The sequence below is a fragment of the Diadema setosum genome, chromosome 8 (genome assembly GCF_964275005.1).
Source record: "Diadema setosum chromosome 8, eeDiaSeto1, whole genome shotgun sequence".
In the NCBI taxonomy this organism is placed as follows: Eukaryota; Metazoa; Echinodermata; class Echinoidea; order Diadematoida; family Diadematidae; genus Diadema; species Diadema setosum.
The window spans coordinates 27,356,165-27,378,876 of record NC_092692.1 but is presented as its reverse complement, the minus strand read 5'-3'; the positions used below and the strand labels follow the sequence as shown (position 1 = coordinate 27,378,876).

The 22,712-nt window shown below is 39.6% G+C and overlaps 1 protein-coding gene across 1 annotated transcript in view; it reads left to right on the top strand.

Moving 5' to 3' along the window:
* LOC140232172 (LLGL scribble cell polarity complex component 2-like) overlaps nt 1–22,427 on the top strand; it is a 110,339-nt gene extending 87,912 nt beyond the window's left edge. The window contains exons 14-25 of the mRNA XM_072312313.1: nt 1,467–1,916; nt 2,258–2,390; nt 2,582–2,698; nt 3,410–3,573; nt 4,117–4,222; nt 4,912–5,104; nt 5,667–5,947; nt 7,877–8,002; nt 13,098–13,209; nt 14,065–14,099; nt 16,346–16,407; nt 22,377–22,427. Coding sequence (XP_072168414.1) covers nt 1,467–1,916; nt 2,258–2,390; nt 2,582–2,698; nt 3,410–3,573; nt 4,117–4,222; nt 4,912–5,104; nt 5,667–5,947; nt 7,877–8,002; nt 13,098–13,209; nt 14,065–14,099; nt 16,346–16,407; nt 22,377–22,427 — 1,830 coding nt within the window. The remainder of the gene's footprint in view (nt 1–1,466; nt 1,917–2,257; nt 2,391–2,581; nt 2,699–3,409; nt 3,574–4,116; nt 4,223–4,911; nt 5,105–5,666; nt 5,948–7,876; nt 8,003–13,097; nt 13,210–14,064; nt 14,100–16,345; nt 16,408–22,376) is intronic.
* The last annotated feature ends 285 nt before the right edge of the window (nt 22,428–22,712 follow it).

The window sequence follows — 22,712 nt, the reverse complement described above, 5'->3', positions numbered from 1 at the left end:
AATTTAGAAACAAAGGGAGAATCTAAGATCGCAAGAGTGCTCGCTGAGTGCAGCTTTACGCTTGCTCGCTGAGCGCTTTACGCTAGCGCGCTGTCGCATACACACAGTGCAAACGCAAGCTTCTAGCGCGCTGTAGCATACTACACACACTGCAAACGCAAGCGTTTTACAGGCGTGTGTGCCAGGTTCTCAGCGAGCGTGCAGTGGACCAAATCGTATGGATCCAAAATTGCACGGTAAATGGAGCCACAATTGCACGGATGATGATGTCATAGTGAAGTGGGACGAATGATCAATGTCAAACAACCAATCAGATGACAAGGATCTCTCAAGGCGTTATATAATATGCTTTACTGTATATCCTGTACGCAAGTATTGCATGAGAAGAAACTTATCCCAATTTCCACAGAGGACTTGCAGCAATTAGAAATACGGTGAGCTCCTATTATTAACCCTTTGTGTGCTTCGAGAGCCGATAGGCACAGAAAACCCCAATAGCACTGCACACACTGTCCAAAGTACCTGGCAGAGATAGGATTAATTGTATGGATTGTAGAGTTGTGTGCAAAAGTTGTACACACGTCTGTTTCACTGACATACAACTAAGTTTGTGCAATTGATTTGCACATTTATGAGAGAGGGAAAATTCGTTTTCAGGCCCACTGAAGAGGCTGCTGTTGTTGTTGTGTGTACTAAATGTGTCTGAATATTACTCATTCAATTATGTCATGCAGAATTTATTAGACCTTGATAGGGATGAGCATAAGAGCATTTCATGTGCACACCCCCCCCCCAAGATTTCCAATTTGTTCATGCAATGAAAGCGAATTTGAATCTCGGTGATATCAGTGAATACTTTGATGATGATGATGATGATGATGATAATGATCATTACGTTGATGACCATGCAATATGATGATAATGATAATTGCTGTCTCTATTATTCATAGTAGTAGCATTATCGTAATCATTTCTAACTATTGTGCCTGCCACACTGTATACATATTGTTATGGAAATCACGGCATGGCAACCCATCTAGTGACATGAGTGTGTCATCCTTCAGATTGAAGTACAATGAGAATGCCATTAAAATGATTAAATTCTTTACTTATGCAACTTATCCCCATTTCCACAGAGGACTTGCAGCAATTAGAAATTCACATTTCAAATTGAATTTTATTTCCCTAATTGTTTCTGCAGGGTACAAATAATGAAATCACCTTCGAAAACAAGGATTGATTCATCATTCATTGTTGTGTAGTATGCGTATGAAAGAATGTGTAAAATTATTGTGACAGAATACAGAGAAATGCAAAGAAAATCAAATGAGAAATAGGTTTGACCATGAGATGCTGTATAAAGTTTGGACTTTGTCAACACAGCCTTGTATTACTATAATTTCAAACAAATACTGCAAAGAGTTGAAGAGATGTTCTTTTTCTTCTGTTTGAAATGAAATGCACAGACTGTGGTCGTAAACATTGTCGGCTCAGATGACAAGTTTGTGTGGAAGGGCCACGATGCCCTGTCCGTGCGTGATGATGTGGTCAAGTACGCCAAAGGGTTCCAGCCCGACTTTGTGGTGCAGGCCCAGCCCCCAGCAGCCATCACTGCCCTGGCGCTCCAGTCCACCTGGGGCGTGGCGGCCTTCGGCACCGGTCACGGTTTCGCCCTGGTGGACATCACGCTGCGGCGCCTCATCCACCAGCACTGCACCCTCAACCCCGACGACCTGTCGGTCACCGGCGAGCAGATGTCGCGGCGCAAGTCCCTCACCAAGTCGCTGCGGGCGTCGCTCCGGCGGGTGCGCCAGAAGCGGGGCACCGCCAAGCCCCGCGCCAAGCACCGACGTGCCCAGGATGGCGGCGGCAAAGTGATTGAGGGAAGTGACAACACACCCACCACACCCGAAAAGGTGAGAATGGAAACAACCGTGTGGTATCTCTGTCCATCGTTATAAGCATAGAGGGACCCAGTTTTCTTGATACGCATTTGTGCTGCCTCTTTATAGAAATACAGTGAACCTGTTGACAAACTCTGATGTATATTGATCATATGCAGCACAAAGAGCATACTCTCTGTCCAGACTTTTGGTGAAATTTTGGAAAGCTTGTAAAAAGAGATTCCCATTGAAAAAAGGTGTTTGTGTATCTAGAGTGACTGCAAAATCTTTCACTCTTGTATGAGCAGTGCAATGAATGTCAACACTACTCTTTGACTTGTTTTTGTTCTGTTTTATCTGCATCTGTCTGACAGGAGAGGACAGATCACAAGCAGGACTTTGACGCCGACCTGGTGCCAGTGGAGAGGAAGATTGAGGCGCGGTCAGAGGACCCCAAAGTCAGCATGGTGCGATATGTCTACTTTGCCAACACATTCGTCAGGGACGGTAAGTCCTCTCCTGCCATGCCAACATTTAAACATTCACAGGGATTCCTCGCTATCGTCATTCTGACTCCCAGCACATTCCGTACTTGCCAATGTATTAACTAGTCTCGCTTTACCCAATTAACCTATCTTGCTTTTCAGTACATCTCACATCTCTTCTCTTTGTGTGACTTGTCTGTGATCCTGATACAGCTCATACAGCCACGCCGTCCGTGTGGGTCGGAACAAACGCAGGCATCATCTACATCTTCTCGCTAAGTGTTCCCACGGGGGAGAACAGAGAGCAAGGGCACGTGGTGGCAGAGATCAGTAAGTCTTGCTTTTTGAGAACTGTTCTGAGAAGAAAATATATCTTTATAAGTTTTTGATGTGGAAAAAATCGTACAACTGCTACAACTGCATCTGCAGTGATGTTGCAATATTTCAGTTTGTGTCACATACCATGCCAGGGAACAGACTTCTGGAAGAGCATAAACTTTCACTCAAGTAAGTTTTCATGTTTGGCTAATTTCAGCGAACTTCATTTTATTCATGATTTCAAAGTTTAGAGTAATTTTAATTAAGATATAACTTGAGCATCTCCAAAATGTTTGCATGGCATTACTTTTGAGTTATTAATGGAGTATGAAATTCAAAAAGAAAAGGGTTTTAACACTTCAAAATGCTTTTATGTATACATTATGGCACTACCCTACTGAAAAGCAGACACTTGCCCAAGCAAGGTCATAGTCTTGAAATAGGTATAACAATAGTATGACTCGGTACCACGCTATGTACAACAACACAATGCGATAATACGGTGTGATACAGTTTAGCAATATAAATGAGAGCGCTGTAAAAGCTGAGAACCCTGCAACCCAACAAAAGCAAGTGTTCATCGTTTTTAATTCCTGTTTGAATTGGGAGTTGTACAGTCGAAACTTTTCAGTTCTTTGCAGAAGAAACGTATCTTGCAATACTGACTCTTTCTCTTTCTCGTTGTGTCTGTGTGTGTGTGTGTGTGTTTGTGTGCACAACTAGGCAAAGAAATCAAACTCAAGCACGGTGCTCCCATCTGCTCCCTGGTGGTCGTCGACAGCGACAACAACCCGCTGCCAGACCCCATCGATGTCCAGAGCGAGTGCGCCAAGCCCCCCAACATGACAGGCCACAATCTCATCGTCTGCTCAGAAGAGCAGTTTAAGGTCTGTGCAATGAGAGTCAGAAAGTTTGAGATTATCTTTTCCGATTTCTAAAAATCCTTGCTGCACCGTCATTTGCAACTTTTCAGAAACATATATTTCCTGCTGATTGAGTTTTCACTATCCTCAATATCACAACCACCACTATCACCAAAATCATCATCACCATCACCACCACAAACACCAACACCATCACTACTACCATCATCATTACCACCACCAAGATCATCATCACCATCATTATCATTATCACCACTACCATTGAGATCATCATCACCATCACCAACGCAACCCCACTGCAATCACCATCACCACCAACATCACCGCATCACTACCACCACCAACATCATCATCATCATCATCATCATCACCATCACCATCATTACCACCACCACCATCACCACCATCATCGTCACCATCACCACCACCACCATCACCACCAACACTACCACCAACACCAAGATCATCACCTCTATAATAACCATAACCAACACCATCATCATTATCACTGATTATTTTTCTCTCATATGCCTTTGTCTATGCCAGGTGTTTGCCTTACCCAGCCTGAAGCCCAGGTACAAGACCAAGCTGACGGCACTAGACGGATCCAAGGTTCGCAAAGTGGCCTTCACCAACTACAGGAGCAGAACCAGTAAGTGAAGAAAGCATATCGTAAGAGGGGCTTTCCCTATCATATTTACCTTATCCTATCTCTTTATTTAGGGGGATGGTAGGGAGATATAGGGGTACGATTCTGACAAAATTAGGAGATTGAAATAGGCTTCAGATTGCACACAGTTGACCTTCCCATTCAATCATTTTTAATGGTTCTCATTTTAAGTCCTTTTACCATACAATACTGTTCCTACTCGTGCAACTTTCGATGCAGTTGTCGTTGGCGTGGCAATTTGTATTTTCTAAGGCAAAGGTGTGAGTGAAGAGTCTATAGTCTCACATTCTTATCTTGCCATCTCTCGTCAATCATGTAGACAAACTCACAGGACCTCACTGTCTTGTAAATGATGTTAGGCCCATTCCATCCAACATACATGGTGAATTATATAATGTATACTTGAACACTTTTTTTTTTTAGTGTGTGGAGTATTTTACAGGTTGATGGCAAGTTCCAAAAGCTCTTCGCAATGCTGGCATAGGCATGACATGTGTGAATGATTCCAAATTGAAAGTTAAAGTCAGTGAAGCGCACCATGGGGTAGGCTTCATATTTGCCCAAATGAGAATATGGATTATGAATGGTGAAATATTCAGAGGAACAACTTCATTCTGATGTAACAATTAATGACATTTCTGAGAAAAATTCTGGGTTTGTCTTGATCCCAGATGAGACGTATTCAGAGAACCACGTGACCTGCCTGACCAACCAGGGTGACCTGGGCATCTACAGCATCCCCCACCTCAAGAGGCAGGAGGTATACCAGGCCATCCCCAAGGAGAACGTCATGGGCATCGGCTCTGTCCTCTTCACCTCCAGGGGCGAGGGCTTCTACCTCCTCACGCCCTCCGAGTTCGAGAGGTTTGTGTCTCTGGGCCAGGGCCCCACCCCCATCCCCCTTCCCCCATTCAATGTGCCTCACCCAGTACCTGATTGTTGCATGTTAACGTATTGTCACACTGTTCTGTGGTTAAAGGGAGAACCGGATTGTTGCATGTTAACTTATTGTTGCACTGTCCTGTGATTAAAGGGCAAGACCATTCCATCTTCCAGTTGAACAGACTGGGAAAGATGACTCATGATCAAACACATAATGAGAAAGTGGCGGAACTTTTTAAGTGTCGTATATGTTTCACGAAATAGTGATGGTGGTTTCTATTGCATATATGCAAATGAAATGAAGTGATTGTGAAAATAAATTGCAAAAATCATTGAGTAATGTGGAGAATAGATGACTTCTGATCCAGGTGTAGAATAAGCCTGTTTGCGTAGTACAGTACATCGAAAATTGAATCGTGCATGATACTTTTTGCAAATCACCTCAAAGTAGGAACTATGAAAAGCTCCCTGTTGAAGAGAGAGAGAGCTGGACTTTGTGTGGATATTCTTGTGACGGTAACTCGAACATCTCTCCCCCGACCAGGTTCACACTGTCTGCCAGCACCATTACCGAGCCCCTGTGTTCACTGCAGCTGGCGGAGGGCATGAGGCCCCCGCCCCCGCAGCCAGAGGTGGAACCAGAGCCTGAGCCCGAGCCTGAGCCCGAACCAGAGCAAGAGCCAAAGGCCGAGGCAGAGAAAGAGGGAGAAGATGCGGGAGGAGAGGTGCAGGCGGGAGGAGACGCCACAGCAGCGGCAGTGGAGGTAGCGGAAGAGGCAAAGCCAGACGAAGACGGGGAGAAGCCCAGTGAAGAGTCGGCAGAGAGTGAGTGAAGAATTCAAACCGGTTCAAAATATCTTCATCCGTGATAGAAGAAGTTATCAAGAGACCTCACTAGTCTGAAAGGATATACATTTTGTACATAGAGGTCTGAAAGGCTGTGGACATTTTATCATCTGATCATAAGCTTTAACAACAGCAACATCATCTCATATCATTATATCAGCATTATCTTTGTCATCATCATCATCACACTGAAGGTGGTACACTGTCCAACAGATCCACATCTTCACGGTGATACTTATCATCAGAATTAAATCAGCCCCAGTAATCATTCTCCCTTTTCATCATCACCTCCATCACCATCATCATCATCATCCTTCATCATCGTCATCATCTTCATCGTAATCTTCATCATCTTCATCTTCATCATCACACTGAAAGATGCAGACTGTCCAGCAGATCCCTCATCTTCACTGTGATTACAGTCATCACAATCAAATCAACCCAAATAATCATCCTCTCTGTCTTCATAATCATCATTATCATCGTCATCATTACCATCATCATCTTCATTATCATCATAATCATCATCATCATCATCGTCTTCATGTCTTCAAACATCTTCAAATGCCATTAACATCGTCCTCTCCATCTTCAGTGTCATAATGAATGTCGTTATCATGATCATGATTATCAACTGCACCACCACAGTTACATCAACATATTCATCATCATCATCATCATCGTCATCATCGTAGTCCTCACCATAGCCACATCTGGCATCCAACAGCATTAGCTGGGTTGTGTGCAGTCATCGTGGTTACGTATGTCAGCACCGTCAGCACCCTTTACTTAACTTCTCAGCACCAGTGTGCTCATCTGTCACACTACTACTAATCTGCTGTGACATTTTCACTGACATTAGGGTCATCAAATTTCACTGACATCATTTCATTCAAACTTCATCTCTCAACTCAGTTGTCTCCTTCTTGTCATATTTAGTACTGTCGATTTAAAGCCCTTGTGAAATTGTGCTTTGAGAATCAGGCTGAATTTTATATGTTGGATCATTATGATAAAGTGATCATATTTTCCCAATACATCAGCCGACAAAGCTGTAGCAAAATCACGCTTGCTTATTTTGTCACTGTTAGTATAATCTGTCTATGAAGGATTCATCACAAATTTGTCATGAAAATAGTTTTTTTTTTGATTGTTTAACACCATTTTGTTATGCTGTAAATCACATGATTTTTTAAAGGGGTGAAATTTGTTGTATTTTTTTTATTTGTTAATGATTTCCCAAAATTATACAAGGGCTTTAAATGAAAAAAAGAAAAGATAGTTGTTTGGATGTCCTTGTGAAATCACAAATACACTTAATGTCCCATGTTGTCAGTGTCATTAATGTTATCTCCTTCATTAACTTTGTATTGTATCACTACATATGTGATGTGTGTTTGTCTGTCTTAGCTAAGCACTTTGTCTTTGAAATGGACTCTTTGTATCGTAGCTTGATTATCACCAAATCATCAAAGTAGTCACAAATCCTTCTGAGACGACATCCAGTTCATGCTCCGTAGCAAGGCGTAGATAGTCGTGAACTGTTTCATTGTTCCATGATCCAATACATGAGTGGGTGCTGTAGGTCTCTGATAGTTTTGTGCACCTTTCTCATCTAAAATACAGTTGGTAATTAGATGAACTGTATTCTCATAACACTCAAAATCACTTGTAGCTCCTTTTCAACGATCTTTTTAGACTGCCATATTAACCAAAAGAGTGTATGAACTGTAAATCATTCATAGCTGCTACATGTTCAATCTCTCTTTCTGTGTGTGTATATGCATCTCTTCCTATCAACTTCTGTCTATCACCCCCGACCACATCCTTTGGTCATCTTTTCACATGTGCACACACACTCACAAATGGCCCTGCCCTGCCCTCCCCCTCCCTCCCTGACCCGAGCAGAGCCAGCAGAAGATGCTGCCCCGCCCCTCCAGAACGGCCCCAGCGAAGAGACGCCAGCGGAAGACGTCAAGGCCGGCGGCGACGCCGGAGAAGTGGACGAGGAGGTGGAGAATCAAACTGCAGAAGGTCAGTAATCAACCCAGACCCACCCCATCCCCCCTTTCCCCACACCCTCCCTCCTCTTATTCTTCGCCAAAGCTCCTCAAACACTCTCCATCGTAAACATCAAATTTGCAGTTCCTCACGTAGTGCCTCTAGAAAGGTGAAAAGGAATGTTATTAAAGTGTAACTCACTGGTTTCAAATGCTTAGCAATTGCACAATCTTATCTTCTACTGTAGGCCACTACCATGATAGATAATAGTTAGATTTGACTTGGTTGAGTTACAAAGGCACAATGAAGGTCCAGTTTGCACCTCTTGGGCTTTTATAGCAGGCATTTACAACAGACACCATGTAGAGTGTTTGTAGTTCACGCTGAGAGTTCACCATGGTTAACTCTCATAGCTAAGAGTGTAATTTGGTGGACAAAATCAGGACTGAAGCAGAATATGAATCTAACACTCCAAGATGGTGGTGATGCTTTTGTTAGTAAATGAATGAATCAATACATGCATATCCCCAAAGCAGAATATATCCATACTTGTATGTGAATGACATGCAATTGTAACAAGCAAGTGCTTGAAAATTTGATTGGGGTTGGTGATTTTTCGATACGACATCTTGAATGTAGAATTAGTATAGAGAGGAGAAAGAGGAATAGCTATTTATGTCATATGTGAGGGTTTTATTGCAAAACAATACAAGAAAATTAAGCTTAGGAAGGCGTCTTTGTCTTGAATCAAAACAGTCATAAATTTTCCAATTGCAAAGTCTGAATTGAGGTTTCATAACCAAGTCAGCAAATTATAAGGCACAGACTACCCTATAGTCCATACTCTATGTTGCAAAGCTGTGAAGTCTACCTGATTCTGCAGGGAGCTTCCTGCAAACTTGACTTTGTTTTCATATCCATGCTAGAGAGTAAAAAAAGAAAACAAAAAATACCTGGTTTAGGAATAATCTTCAACCCCTCTAAGATGTGTTAAAATATCCTCAATTGTTGATTCCTCCCTGATTTTGAGGAATGAATGTTGTTCACACCATCTGGTAAAAGCCAAATGGCTGCAGGTCTTTCTAAAAGCCTGCCTCAAGGCCCTAACTCCAGTCACATAGGCAGAGTGTAAAATTAATGATTTGGAAGGCGTAGGTGATGTTGCCACGTTGTCAGATTTTGTTGTGCACCTCAATATACATAGTATCTTCAATCTTTATCTTTAGTGTACACGTTGTAGAAGAACAGTGACTATATTTTCATTGTCTGTATGAGATTAATTTCCTTAAGAATTTGAATTATTGTTGTGTACACTGTACAAATCTATTTCTGTCACTGAAGACAGTGAGATGTACGTTTGTATATTATGTTACTGTGGAAAAACGAAATGAAATGAAATTTGAACTTGAACTTGAATGATGATATAATTAGGTTGCCATTGTAATGTGATGTATTGCATACTTGGCAAGCATTTTCTTGCTCTGAAAGGAATAAGACATTGATTGTAGATCTTGATGTACAAGATATGTTCAATTCTCTGCCAAGTCTCCAAGACTCCACCTCTGGCTCCCCTCCCTTTCCACATCCTAATGCAAATGATTTTTCCTCGAAAGCACCTTGACAGCAGTCAAAATGCCTTTATAACCTGCCAATTTTGTTTTTCCTGTCAAAAAGCAAAAAAAAAAAAAAAAAAAAGCACCTTGAATGACTCAACCAAGAAGCTCCCAAATTTTATGATTTTGTGCTCTTTTGCACCAAAACTTCTGTCTTTTTTTCACAACTTTTCAGTTTTCTCATGATGATATTATGCCTTGTTGAATGAAGAACTATTCCCTGCATGTTTCAAACTTTGGCAGTTACTAGTTCGTTTGTTTTTTCAACATTCTAAGGAAATGATGTTGTTCATAGACAAAAGTTGCATGAAATTCTGCAATTTGATTTCTGCAGTTTCTCTCTGTTGTCATTTTTTGTTTAAAGTTTACATGGTGACAGTGACTCAGATCACAGAAGTCATTTTTTATTTAAAGTTTACATGGTGACAGTGACTCAGATCACAAAAGTCATTTTTTGTTTAAAGTTAACATGGTGACAGTGACTCAGATCACAGAAGTCATTTTTTGTTTAAAGTTAACATGGTGACAGTGACTCAGATCACAGAAGTCATTTTTTGTTTAAAGTTTACATGGTGACAGTGACTCAGATCACAGAATAGACAAGATCTGTCTATCTATTTTAAATAGAAATCACTCAGCATTTAGTTTACCACATCCATCTCAAAAACACTTATTTTACTTATCAATTAATACACAATTCCATGATGCCGTGCATGTATTTTTCTTTTTAGGGCACCTTGAATTATTTCATTTTCCCCCTTTTTTGGAAGAATTTTTTTGTTTTGTTATCATGTGAAGATGCTTTTTTTTTAAAAGAAAAATAGATAGAACTCAGTGTCAAAATATTGATACACATACAAGCATTGATACACATACAAGCATTAATATGACGTCGCTGGGGCGACAAAACCTCGTATCTACAAAAGACAGTTGGGATTTGGACAAGACATCACTTAACCCATTATTGACCATTAATCAAAAAAAGTCATTTTCACCAAAATTGCAGATACAAGGTCTTGTCACCCCAGCGACGATGAAGAGAATGTGCGCAAACACACATTAGAAATCATGATGTCTTTTCACACACTTGCTGCTAGTAGTAGCAGAGAGCCAAGGAAACGCATTCATCTTTCAGACGCAAATGGACAGCAGTAGCAACAACTCTGTACTTTCATGTTCAACATACTTTTGTGACTTGACATGCCAATCAAATATTTGATTGATGTGCAACATGAATTTGCGAGTTGCGCAATATGTCGAACTTCCAAGTTTGAGCCGGTTCAGATTACAGTGCGGGAAATGTAGCCAAGACATCACTTGGCCTTGTGATGGAAAATAGATTGAGATGATTTTTCTTAATATTTTATGTACTCAATTTCATGTTCTCAAAGCTTGTATGGGAACATGAAGGAGTCTGTTTACTTTGTTACATAACCATTCAGGTGCTATTAATTTCCTGTATACAACTAGAGGTTTTGCCACAGACAGGGAAATTGGCTGTTTTGCATCTTACCTTTTACCAGCGCAGAGATTCACAAATAAACCCTCGTAATCGTTTATGATGAACATGTTATAAAGAAGCTGTGTGAGCTGCTATCTGTTTTTACTGACTTACCACTTCCTTCTTTTTTTCTTTTTTTTTTGGGGGGGGGGGTATAGAGTATCAAGGTTTATGATGGAAAGTTTTGTAAGGCCATGTCACTGATTCAATGCTTCTGCATTTATATGACAAGCAATTTCAATGAAATAAAAAATAACTTTACAGGATGTGGGAGGTTATATGTACTTGTTTTTAAGGCTATGACTTTACATAGAAGTAGTCTCATAGAATAGGTTAACATCAAAACTTACCACAATATTCTGTTGTTTTTGTTTATTTCTCTCTTTCCTTTGTCCATTAATTTGAAAAATAAAAAAATCATGTTTTGCCGTCATTTGCTTTTGGTTTTGTGCCATGTTTGTGTTTTGTATGATTTATGTTATTCCACTTAACACGTGTTTGATTTTGTGTTATTACGTGGATATTTTTGTTGTCCATGTTTTCTTGTTCATTTGTTATGCCCTGACATCATCTTATGTTTTGTTTGTATTTGCTGCCACATGTGAACAAACAACAACAACAAATCATGCCTGTTCATGGTCAAACTCCAAACATACACATGCAACCAAAATGCCATTCCATTGATATGTACAAAATGACTCGAATTTACACTCATTTATGCGGCTACCATCTATATGGCAATACACTTAAACTTGCATTATCTCATTAATATCCTATGTGAAATGTGCATATGCATGTGTTTCTTGAATTCGCTTAATTCTGTGCTAATTTCAAATGCTTAATGTTGGGATTAATGAAATAATGTTTACATTAACTTTGAATGTACCTCAAAATCACATGATATCATGCATGGTTATCATTTTATTGATTTTGATTAATCAAAATAATGTTATGCTATTTCTATTCAAATTCATATATTTTTCCATATTACTATAATTTTGTTGTCTTATGTCCTGAGTATTTTGTTAATATACTTTATTCAACTATTCTATCTTTCCAATTATCATTAACACGCTCTGTCACTACCTTATATTGTATCCTGTATTTGCTCTGCTCTTCTTTCCTCTTCATTTAATATGTTATTTAACATTTGTTCTTACATGTTTATTGGCAATTTTTGGTTTATGTATATATATTTTTTCATCTATCTCTCTCTCCATGTATGTGTTGTTTACATCTTTTCCTTTTTGTTATGTTTTTAATTTCTTTTCCTTTTTGTTATGTTTTTCATTTCTTTTCCTATTTCTGCCTTCTTCCTCTGCACTCCGCCATTATACTTTATTCAAACTTTTCTCTGTTCTGTACTACCTCCTCCCTTTCCCCTTTCTCTCTATCTCTTTTTTTTTTTTCTGTCCTGTTTGTTTTCTCTCACTGCTCCTGCCCTGTTTTTCCTCCTTCTTGTATTGTCAAATATGACAATATTCATATCTTCTGCATGCATACTAATACCGATACTCATTTATTAATATATTTATGTAACTGGCTTCATTGTGGGTTATTACACACTTTCATGTGGTCTTACTTGCTTTGCTGTGGTGGATTTGGTATGTCATTCAATATTTTTCCCCTTCCTAAACTTCCCATTCCCCATGGACGGGTTACTCGGCCCCTGCACCGTTTTTGTACATGTTTGGTATTGACCAAACTCAAAATTTTCCCCAAAACAATTACGTCGTCTCTCTCTGATCACGCCTGTCCCCCTGTCTTGTGCCGCTTTGCTTTCCTTGGCTTTATATCCGACTCCACTTCCCTCCCTTGCAATGTATCCTTCGCTTCACATCTACCCACTCCCCCCTCGCCACCATCTCCCCAACTGCTCTCCACTTTTCCCACTAATGCCAACCACCCATACTGACCCCGCCCTGCCCTCCTCCATACCCCTGCCACGCCCCAACCTGTACCACCTTTCCTCTTTGCCCACCCACACACGCTCCTAACATTAACCGCCACCCAGAACTAGTCAATGAAGTGGATGAATTGCTTGCCAAGACAGGAATCAACGTCAGCCTGGAGGGTGAGACAGACGACAACCCGGACATCACCATCGATGAGGTCAAGGAATACGAGTGAGTGCCCCCCACCTCCCTCCCCAAAGTTTGACCTTAATCCGTTCACTGCCTAGGTTTATGAAGAGATTCCCTCTAGCTGCCCCTTTATGGAAATCCACTTCATTTAAAGTGTACATTCTAGCAGAGCTGCCAAATCTGTGATTCTAAAGGAGGCTCCCTGAAATTTGCCTAACAGTGTTTTATTTCTTGATGATGGAATACAAGAAGCCACCCAGATTTAGGAATAATGTTAGGTCCATTGAGATGGATGCAACATGCAAGTATCTCCCCAATGGCTCTCTTGCCCCACACTGATTTTTATGTATGAATGAATGAATGAATGAATGAATAAATAAATAGATAAATACATGTAAATGAATAAATAAATTATGCTCTAGCTCTGTATCTTTGAAACAAAATTACTATTTTAGTCATTTCGAAAAGAAACATTTGATCTGCATGTTCTGTTCGTGAGAGATATCGTGTCATATGTGGTGCTGCTTCACAAAAAGTCACATTGTTTGATTCTCCTGTAGACATAAAACTAGTCTTCTATAGAAGAGCAGGGTCACTTCAGAAATCTTCATCAAAATTCAGAAATGAGAGCAAAATTTTCCTTTGCTTCTACTTGTGGTTTTGACTTGAAAATCAAAAGTGTAGTTGGGCCACAAGTGACTTGAAGAGTACCTAGCAAAGTGAAGAATCAACTCATTGTTATACCATCTACTCAATATTAAGGTTACCTTCTAATTTGAAAAGGAGCAGAATACGGCTTTTGAGCAAAGTTTGTAGCTGTTAAAAGATACAAGGAAAAAAAATCAGTGCATGGCAAATAAGATATTTGTTCTTTTGTTCTCTCTGTCATCCTTACAGCAACAAAAGCAAGGAGGAAATTGTCAATGGCACGGGTAAGAATACTAACAAAATCATGTATCTCTACCCCTTGTCCCAGATTTTTCTGTTCTATTTTCCTTCTATAATCCATTCTTTGTTCATTTTCCCCACAACTCATAAAAATAAAAATAAAACAAAAAAACAAAACAATATTTATTCCAAATCATAAGATACTTATACATGACAATTATATATATACATGTATATCCATCTGAAATGCGGAAGCATTGGGCTAAAGCATAGGTGAAATTGTCTGCCTTGTATTGAATATAACTTGATGTAATCTGCTCATTTTGTTATGACATTTGTATGATATAACCCTATATTCACACTGTATGTGTCCACATTATATATACCGGTATGTAAGATTCCATAGCTCCATCATGTGTTGTAACACAAATTTTGGATCCTGGTTCACAGTCAGATACAATCATTTCACAACAAAGTGGCTTTCACTGTGTCTAAATCACGAATCATTCATTCACTTAGACGATCTGTTGATAATTCTGTGTTTTTAATTTGTCCTTGTGTATCTAACCTTTCTGTCATTAACCTTTGTAAGTCTTTTTCTTTTGAATAATTCTGCCTTGTTTAGAATCTAAGTGAATTCACTGAATATTCTGTGAATTTGGCTATACTTTTCATTTTTAAGGCAACATGAACACAGAGTGACTTGCCTGGGGCATTTGTTGATAGCGGGGAAGGTTAATATGTAAACACACATCAAACGTTGTTTATGTATAAGAAGAGATATTTCTCAGACCACATTAGGTCTATTTCTCAGCTATAACATCTATCGAAGAGGTTGGGCTCTCTAAATACATTGTACCATTTATATCTACATATGCCCATTTTAACAGACAAGCTCATTTTAAAATATCACACACACATACACCTGTACACACAAACACAAACAAACACAACACTCAACACACACACAAACACAAACACAAACACACACACACATGATATGCAAAAATATATCTAATAATTATATCACAAATATTTCTTATGTTTTTTTGTCAGTGCTACCATGTTTGTGTAAATGTCACCAAGTAGTGTTGGTGCTCACACGAACCAATAGAACATGGCAACAGCGCATATGGTAGTGACAGGTGCTTTTTGCACCAGGTTGCAAGAGAGCGAAGTGTTCCATTTTTGATCCACAGCTGACACTTTGTCATCTGCACATTTAGTTTTTGTTTGGCAAGAAAAATGGAAACCAGATGATAATTCAAGTGCATTTCCTATGTGTATTCCAGTTTTGGTCAGTCTGTTCTCTTATGTTTTGACATATTGCATTTTTCTTTTTTTTTTTTTCTTTTTTTTGGTCATCTTGTGACAGAAACACTTTTTCCTTTTCTCTCTCTCTTTTTTTTTTTTTTTTTTTTTAGTGTGTATGTCAAGTTATCAGTACTATAGTGGTGTCATGATTTTCTATCTTCGGTAATTGTAATGTAAAGCTTTTCAGATGACCCCTATGTTGCTGTAACAAGCGACTCTATTATGTGGGGATCATGGATTCAGAGTCTACATGTAGCTGTGCCCTTGGCTCATGAAAGGGCCACCTCGGTTAGATTGGCTTCACCTTTGTGCATTACGAACTAGGCAAAGACATCATTCCGATTGTAAGCAACCAAATGTAATAAAGAGGTGTCTTAAGTGACACCAGTGTGATACACTAGGATAGTCTTGATCCCAGACATACTTGTATTCTAATTTAAGGCAGGGTAATACATTCTGTAACTTCACAAGTTCTAAATCTAAGCTGGTTACTAACTCCACAAGATTTGAGGAGAGTCCATCACAAGAGGTACAGATGTGAGTGGTGAGAGAAAAACCAACAGATGTCAGACCTGGTGCTTGTCATCTTAAAAGATGACACATCATGTCAAAAGGTCAGAAGTCAAAGGTCAAGGATAATGTGTTCTACAGAACTTTCTCCAGAATTGACAGATTTTATATGTCAACATCATGATGTTTTGACTAATTTTGTAAGTTTGTGCTGCATGTGTAGTTGGCCAGCTTGTTGCACTGGGACAGATAAATGTGATACAGATGAGATGTTGCCCTTCTATGTTTTTTACTCTGTGGTGGTCATTTGTCCAAGAGGTGCACTCTGTTTTAAAAAGCTGTGTCTGCACGCTGGTATCTCTCTGTCTTTCTCCTTTAGGTTTTCCTCCCTCACAAGCTCTTTATATCTTACGTTCTTTGTTGTCTGTGTCGAAACTCTTGTCCACTCCCCTCCCCCGTAATGCAGCTGATGCAGTGGGCGGGGCGCCGACCAAAGACGTAGCGCTGGCCGAAAATGGTGAAATGGAGGTCAGAACAACCCTAGCAGTTTGTGCCTGGCATGTGCATGGAATTTTAGAAGCATAGGTTTCCCCTAGCTGCCCTTTTCTATATCATATACACCCCATCTTCATTCTCCTTCTCCTCCTGTTTTCCTATTTCTCCTCTCCTCCTCTTCCTCCTCTGTCTCCTGCCTTCCTCCTTGTTCTCCTACTACTACTCCTTCTCCTCCCTCCTTCTCCTCCTCCTCCTCCCATCCTCCCGTTCTCTTCTTCCCCTCATCTTCTGCATCTTTTCCCCTCTTTCTCTCCTTCTTTCCTCATTCTTTCCTCCTTCTTTCCTCATTCTCTTTGTCTTCTTCCTTTTCCCCTTCCTCTTTCCTTCCCCATCCTCCTCTTTGTGTCTTCCTTGACTCCTCCTCTTCCTCTTCTTTGTCTCTCCTCCATCCCCTCTTCTTCCTCCTCTCATTCTCTCCTCCCCTCCTTCTCTTCCTCCTCTTTCCCTTTCCCCTTCCTCCTCTTCTCCTCCTCCCCTTCCCCAACTTTCTCCTTCCTTGTCCTCCTCTTCTCATCTCAACCCTTCCTCTCTTTCATTTTCCTATTCTTCTCTGATATCCCCTCCTCTGTCTCTCCTCTTCCTCCTCCTCCTCCCCTCATCTTCGTCATCTCTCTTCCTCTTTCTCCTCTTCCTCTCTCCTCCTCATGCTCCCTCTCTCGTCTCTCAATCAAACAGCCAAGCATTCCCTGCAACCAGAAATAAAACCACTTACCTAATTATCATTTTGCCCCTTTTCCTCCAGAAAATCATGATTTTCAGGAGTGACAGCCTCCATTTGCAGAGCGTAGTGAGGGTTACAGTAAGAAATAGGAATAATCAACATACACATTAATATGCTGATTCCTGCATTATGTATCTTCAGAGTAATTTGGAGTTACTGCTTATTTTCAAAACTTTTAAAGAAGCAATCCTGGAAGGGAAACAAAATAATGCTTTGGCAGTGTTGCTACCAAAACTGACGCGGAATGCATTTCCAGTTTACTTTTAGCACTTGCCTTGAAGATGCCTTTTGCCAATCACAGATTAACACACAATTTGCGAAAGAAGTCTACCAACCCATAAATATGTAGTCTATATTTGCAGGCTCTAATTCTACTGCATTCCATCTGAAGGTGGCATTTTGAATGAGAGTCCCATTTGTTTCCCTCAAACTTCCAGATTTCAGGTATGAAGAATGACAGAAATCCTTGGTTTAGTGCTTTGATACTTCTTTATTACTTTTAGGCATCTTTCTGTCATCTGTTCTGCAAATGTTACATTTCTAAAGTGGATGTAACATGATGTTACATTTGGACTCAAAATTAAATGTTTCAGTTTGTTTACAAGTGAGTAATTCATGCTACAATCATTTGATTTCTGTTCAAGACAAAGGTCTTCTTATGCAAATTGAGGCTGCAGCTCTCTTCAATGCTAAAAAATTTATCACCATTGTCTGACTTTGTGATGTGCATCATTCTTTTGACTGCTATCTTATCAATCATTTATACCAAAAAAGATATAGTAACAAAGTTATACATGGTGAAGTTCTGTTATACATTCTAGCCTTCTAGCTGAATACTGGGATGAATTATAATGTATTTCGTTTGCTTACCCTTGAAGTGTATGTTGAACTTATTACCCCTCCCCCCCCCCCCCCATGCACCCTCCTGAAAATTTCAAATGCTGCACGGCAACTGAAAAAAAAAAAAAAAACATTATGTACATCTGCAAAAAGCTGGTATATCAAGAGCATCTTATCCTTGATCTGCCCGAGAACAGATATTGTCAGTTAGAATTACAGATTTTTCTAATTAAAACAGAAAAGAAAAAGATGTTCTTGTCTGTTTGTAGGCCTTGCATAGCTAGCACAGTCTATTCCTGACATGGTGTCATCACCTGTTATAAAACTAGAATCATGATTTCAAAAACTTACGTGAATTATACACAATGTCTGTGTATCACGAATTTGCTGTGATATGAATTGTGAGACGAGCTATTTTCCTTTTTAGGTAGTTCTACACACCATTTTGAACAAATGGGATTGCATACCTGATTTAAAGGGATAGTGCAGTATTGGTGGAGATGAGAATTGGGCTTTTAACTTTTTGCGAGATACCAAGAAAACACTTCTGATATAGTACAGAGCATACCATTTTAAGAGGAATTCAAAGTTTATTTGATGGAAATCAGGTTTGGAATGACGGAAACATCCAAAAACAGGGTAAAACAAAGCGATCGTAATAAAGTGTGGGTCCCACACTTTATTAGAATGGCTCTTTTTTGGATATCTCAGCCATTTCAAACCAATTTTCATCAAATAAACATTGAATTCCTCATAGAATTACATACTCTTTCATATTTCATAAGAGGTTTCTCATTGACTCACCAAAAAATGTTAGAAAAATGAAATTAGGTCTCAACCAAAACTATACGATCCCTTTAAATCATTATGACATTTTTATCTTTTAGTAGTATAATACGTAAACTCAATTCATTCATACAATGCAACTTGAGCAGCAAGTGCATCCATTGTGCAGTTTTTAGGTACACTGATTAGTAGACATATCATTTGTTAGCGCAATACTTGCGTGTACCAGCGCACCAAGGGGGTACAGAAAATGTGTGAACAAGGGGAGTACACTGTAGCTGTGTGAACACGCCCAACATCATCTTCATAGAGTCATATTATAATCTCCTCATTGTAGTTTAGTGGCTACTCACCAGGTTCATTATAGCATCCAGCAGTTATGATTATAGTAGATTAGACTTTGTGATGTACTGCTGATTTGATGTGCAATGTAGATTGCTGATGAAGTTCATATACCAATATACGAATGCCCATGATTGTTATGCCCCCCCCCCCGTCAATTATTCATTTCATGCGTAGTAATGGAAATAGTTTTTTAAGCAATAATTAGAGTACATGTACATGTCTGTCCCTGCTCTTCCCCCACTGTTTGTCACACTCTACTGACAGTACTAACCTGCATTGTGTAGTCACAGCTGTTACAGATGTTTTTGAGTCTTCAGGATGCCGTGTTGTCATAGTAACACCTGTGCGATACACATTAACTATGATTCATAAACTTGTGCAGTGAGCATGTCCAGCAAGTGTGGAAAGGTCCAGTTCCTGCCTTCAGTGGTCATGGTCACTTGACCATCTAGTTGACCATACAGAAACTGAAAAAAAAAAATTTTTTCGACCAGAATTTGCCAATATTTCTTAGATATTGCAGCATGATATTTAATGATTGACATCATGCATCATTGTTTGATAGGTGGGGCTTTTCAGGAGGATACAATGTTTGGTGACATTGTGTCATAGCTCAACATGGAACATTCCCAATGAATGTGATGATAATGTGATGGTAATGTAACATGACATTCAGACAACATTTTTATGTGCAGTTACATGCATTTGTAAGATGGTTAGCTCTTTGATTGCAGAAATTGGAGTAGTACAAAACTTTTTTTGGAAGTTATCATGTTGAGTGATGAATTTGATAAACTACTGTAAAAGTGGAAATTTTCGCGGTGTTGAAATTTTCGCGCATTTCGCGCAACCAGAAACTAGCGCGAAAATAAAAACACGCGAATATTTTGGCTTGCCATACGTTCCTGTGCGTGATGTCTTGATTCCGCGGAATTAAAAACACGCGAAACTCTTCTGACCCAGCCTAGCGCGAAAAATTAGTCGCGCGAATATATCCACTTTTACAGTATAATGAAAGACTTCTTCAAATCTGCGAGCATGTGATCAAATAGTTTTTATGACCCAAATCATGTCGGATGTATGAAATGTATAAAATAATTTATAGGTCATGCATCCAGAATAATAGATAGCTGTGTCTTACAGGGCTGTGCGTAGGTTGGTCCATTCCGGCTTGCTGCCAACACTGCAGAGGATTTTGGATTCACCACAATCAAGCGAACCTCTAGTTCATTAATTTTTCCCTTCTCGTCATTTCAGCCACCCTTCTCTTGTGGCACTATGTAGCCACATTTAGACAAAAGTGATAGAACAAACTGGGAAACTTACCCCTCCCAAGCAAAACTGTCCGACTACCATGGTCAGTTTAGAAGCAGAAGGTCGTTAACTGCACAGGTGGTACAGAGCACTTGTTCCCTTCTGCCTTCCTCAACTGATGGTGTGTTTGTCAGCTTTTCTCATATAGTACTTACTTCTGGGAGAAAAATTGACTGCTTAGCTGTTCATATTACCTTACTTGGCATCACAGTAACCTAGCTGACCTTAACCATCAAGCAGCAAATCTAACTGCAAGGAATAATGCAGTATTAGGCAGTTTGTATTTTGTGGCTCTAATTTTTCGACATGATGAGTAGCAGAAGGCTGCATGTCACAAAAAATGTACCAAAACATTATGTCAGCGTACTGCACAAAATCTAAACTATATTTAAGATCATTTTCAGACTTCTCGCTCTTGTGGGAGTTTCTAAGCGTGCATTGTAAACCTTTCTACTTTCTAGATGTTATGAGTGCATGCATGAAGAAAATTCAGTACAATCAATGCCATACCACAGTAGCTCTGAAATGATGATGATGATGATGATGATGATGATGATGATTGTCATCACCATAACCTTCATCATCATCAAAATCTTGTTCATTTGACAGTGCCTCCAAAATTTTCTCTACATCGTTCCCATCATTGGTACTATCATTATCAGAGTTCTCATTGCTTCCACCATCAATATCATCATTTCCCATCTTCATCACCATCTTAGGTAGTTACAAAAACTGGTGGCTATTTTGTAAATATTAATGTATGACACAAGGTTTTTACTGGATAAGATTAAACATGGGATGGTTTCTCCTCGTGTAAAAGTTCCAAAGATCCTTTTAGATTTCTTGATTAGGGCCTTTAAATGTGTTGTCCTTACTCGGTCAGGAAAAAGTACACCAATGCTGCCACTTGCACCGTTTGGTGGAGCGGTGACCTCACTGGTTTTATATACAACAGATACTGAACACTTCATCCCTCATTGTATTAAGTGCCTCCTCCTTTTTTCTGTACCAATACTCCCCACACTTTGCTGCCATCCATGCTGTGATGATAACAGATTAGTTCTTTGAGTTTTTATTCATCGAGTCTGTTGTGAGTGGTGTATAGTAAAACTTCTGCTCCAAGAAATTTACAACAGAGGAATTTGTATCTGAAACAAAAAATACAAAGTAGGTACATGTGTCACTACCAATATTATGCAGTATCTCATGTGCAAGGGAGGAGTACATTTTATTTTGTTGATAACCTCAATTGCAGTTCCTTCCTCAGTTTCATGAATTAAAAATGTCTTGCATTTATATTTTTTGTAGTTTTTTTTTTTTTTTTTTATTAAGAAAAATGTGTTACTTCCTCCGTTGTTGATTTTGGGTTATTTTTTCTAACAAGGAAGATTCCTGATTGTTTTTTGTTTCTTTGCATTTTCTGTATGTGGATCGTGTAAACCAGTAATTTTTTCAGGAACATTGTCATGGCTTGTGGTATAATCTGCTACATGTATACATCCTGGTATGTTTTCACACACCGGGTCCATCTTGTCAAGATCTGGGCAAGACTGAAAAACATTCCTTCCCTGATGTGATTTTTGGGGGGACTTTGTCCACACTGAATTCACACTTTATCAAGATTATCTAGCATTAATAGATTGCTAGTGGCTCATAATTATTTATCTGTGTCTGCTTCACCTGGCATAATCACTTTTATTTTGATACTTATTGAGACAGAGCGTGTTTGTTGTCATATACTCCATTTTGTATTTCTGTTTGACCTCAACTCTTGGGCGTAGTGCTCTTTTTCTTTGATACACCATGTTTTAAATGCAAATAGAAATGTGCAACACGCATATATAACCTTTAAGTGATACATTTTCCTCATCATTAATGTCTTTCTTTCTCAACCCCTTCCCTTTCTCTTTCGTTTGGCCCTTTTCTCGTCCCACAGAATAACGAGGTGAACGGAGAACAGCTGGAAAAGCTACAAATCGATGAGTGAGACGGGAGTGGAGATGGCAGGGAGCAAAGATGATGCAGCAAGGGGGATGGTAGGAGGATGGACGGAAGAATCTCTTATGTAACATCATCTCTCCTCCAGGATGGGAGAAGCTTAAAAGCATCACATCTCGTTTGTGCCTGAGCCGTTTTGAGCCGCAAGCGAATCAACAGGGCGCTATGTGACTCCACTTTCTCCTTTTTTTTTTGGGGGGGGGGGGGCATAGGGTAGAAAGGTTGACATTGGAATGTAATCGTCATTTACTCGAGTACTTCACATTCTCATTCC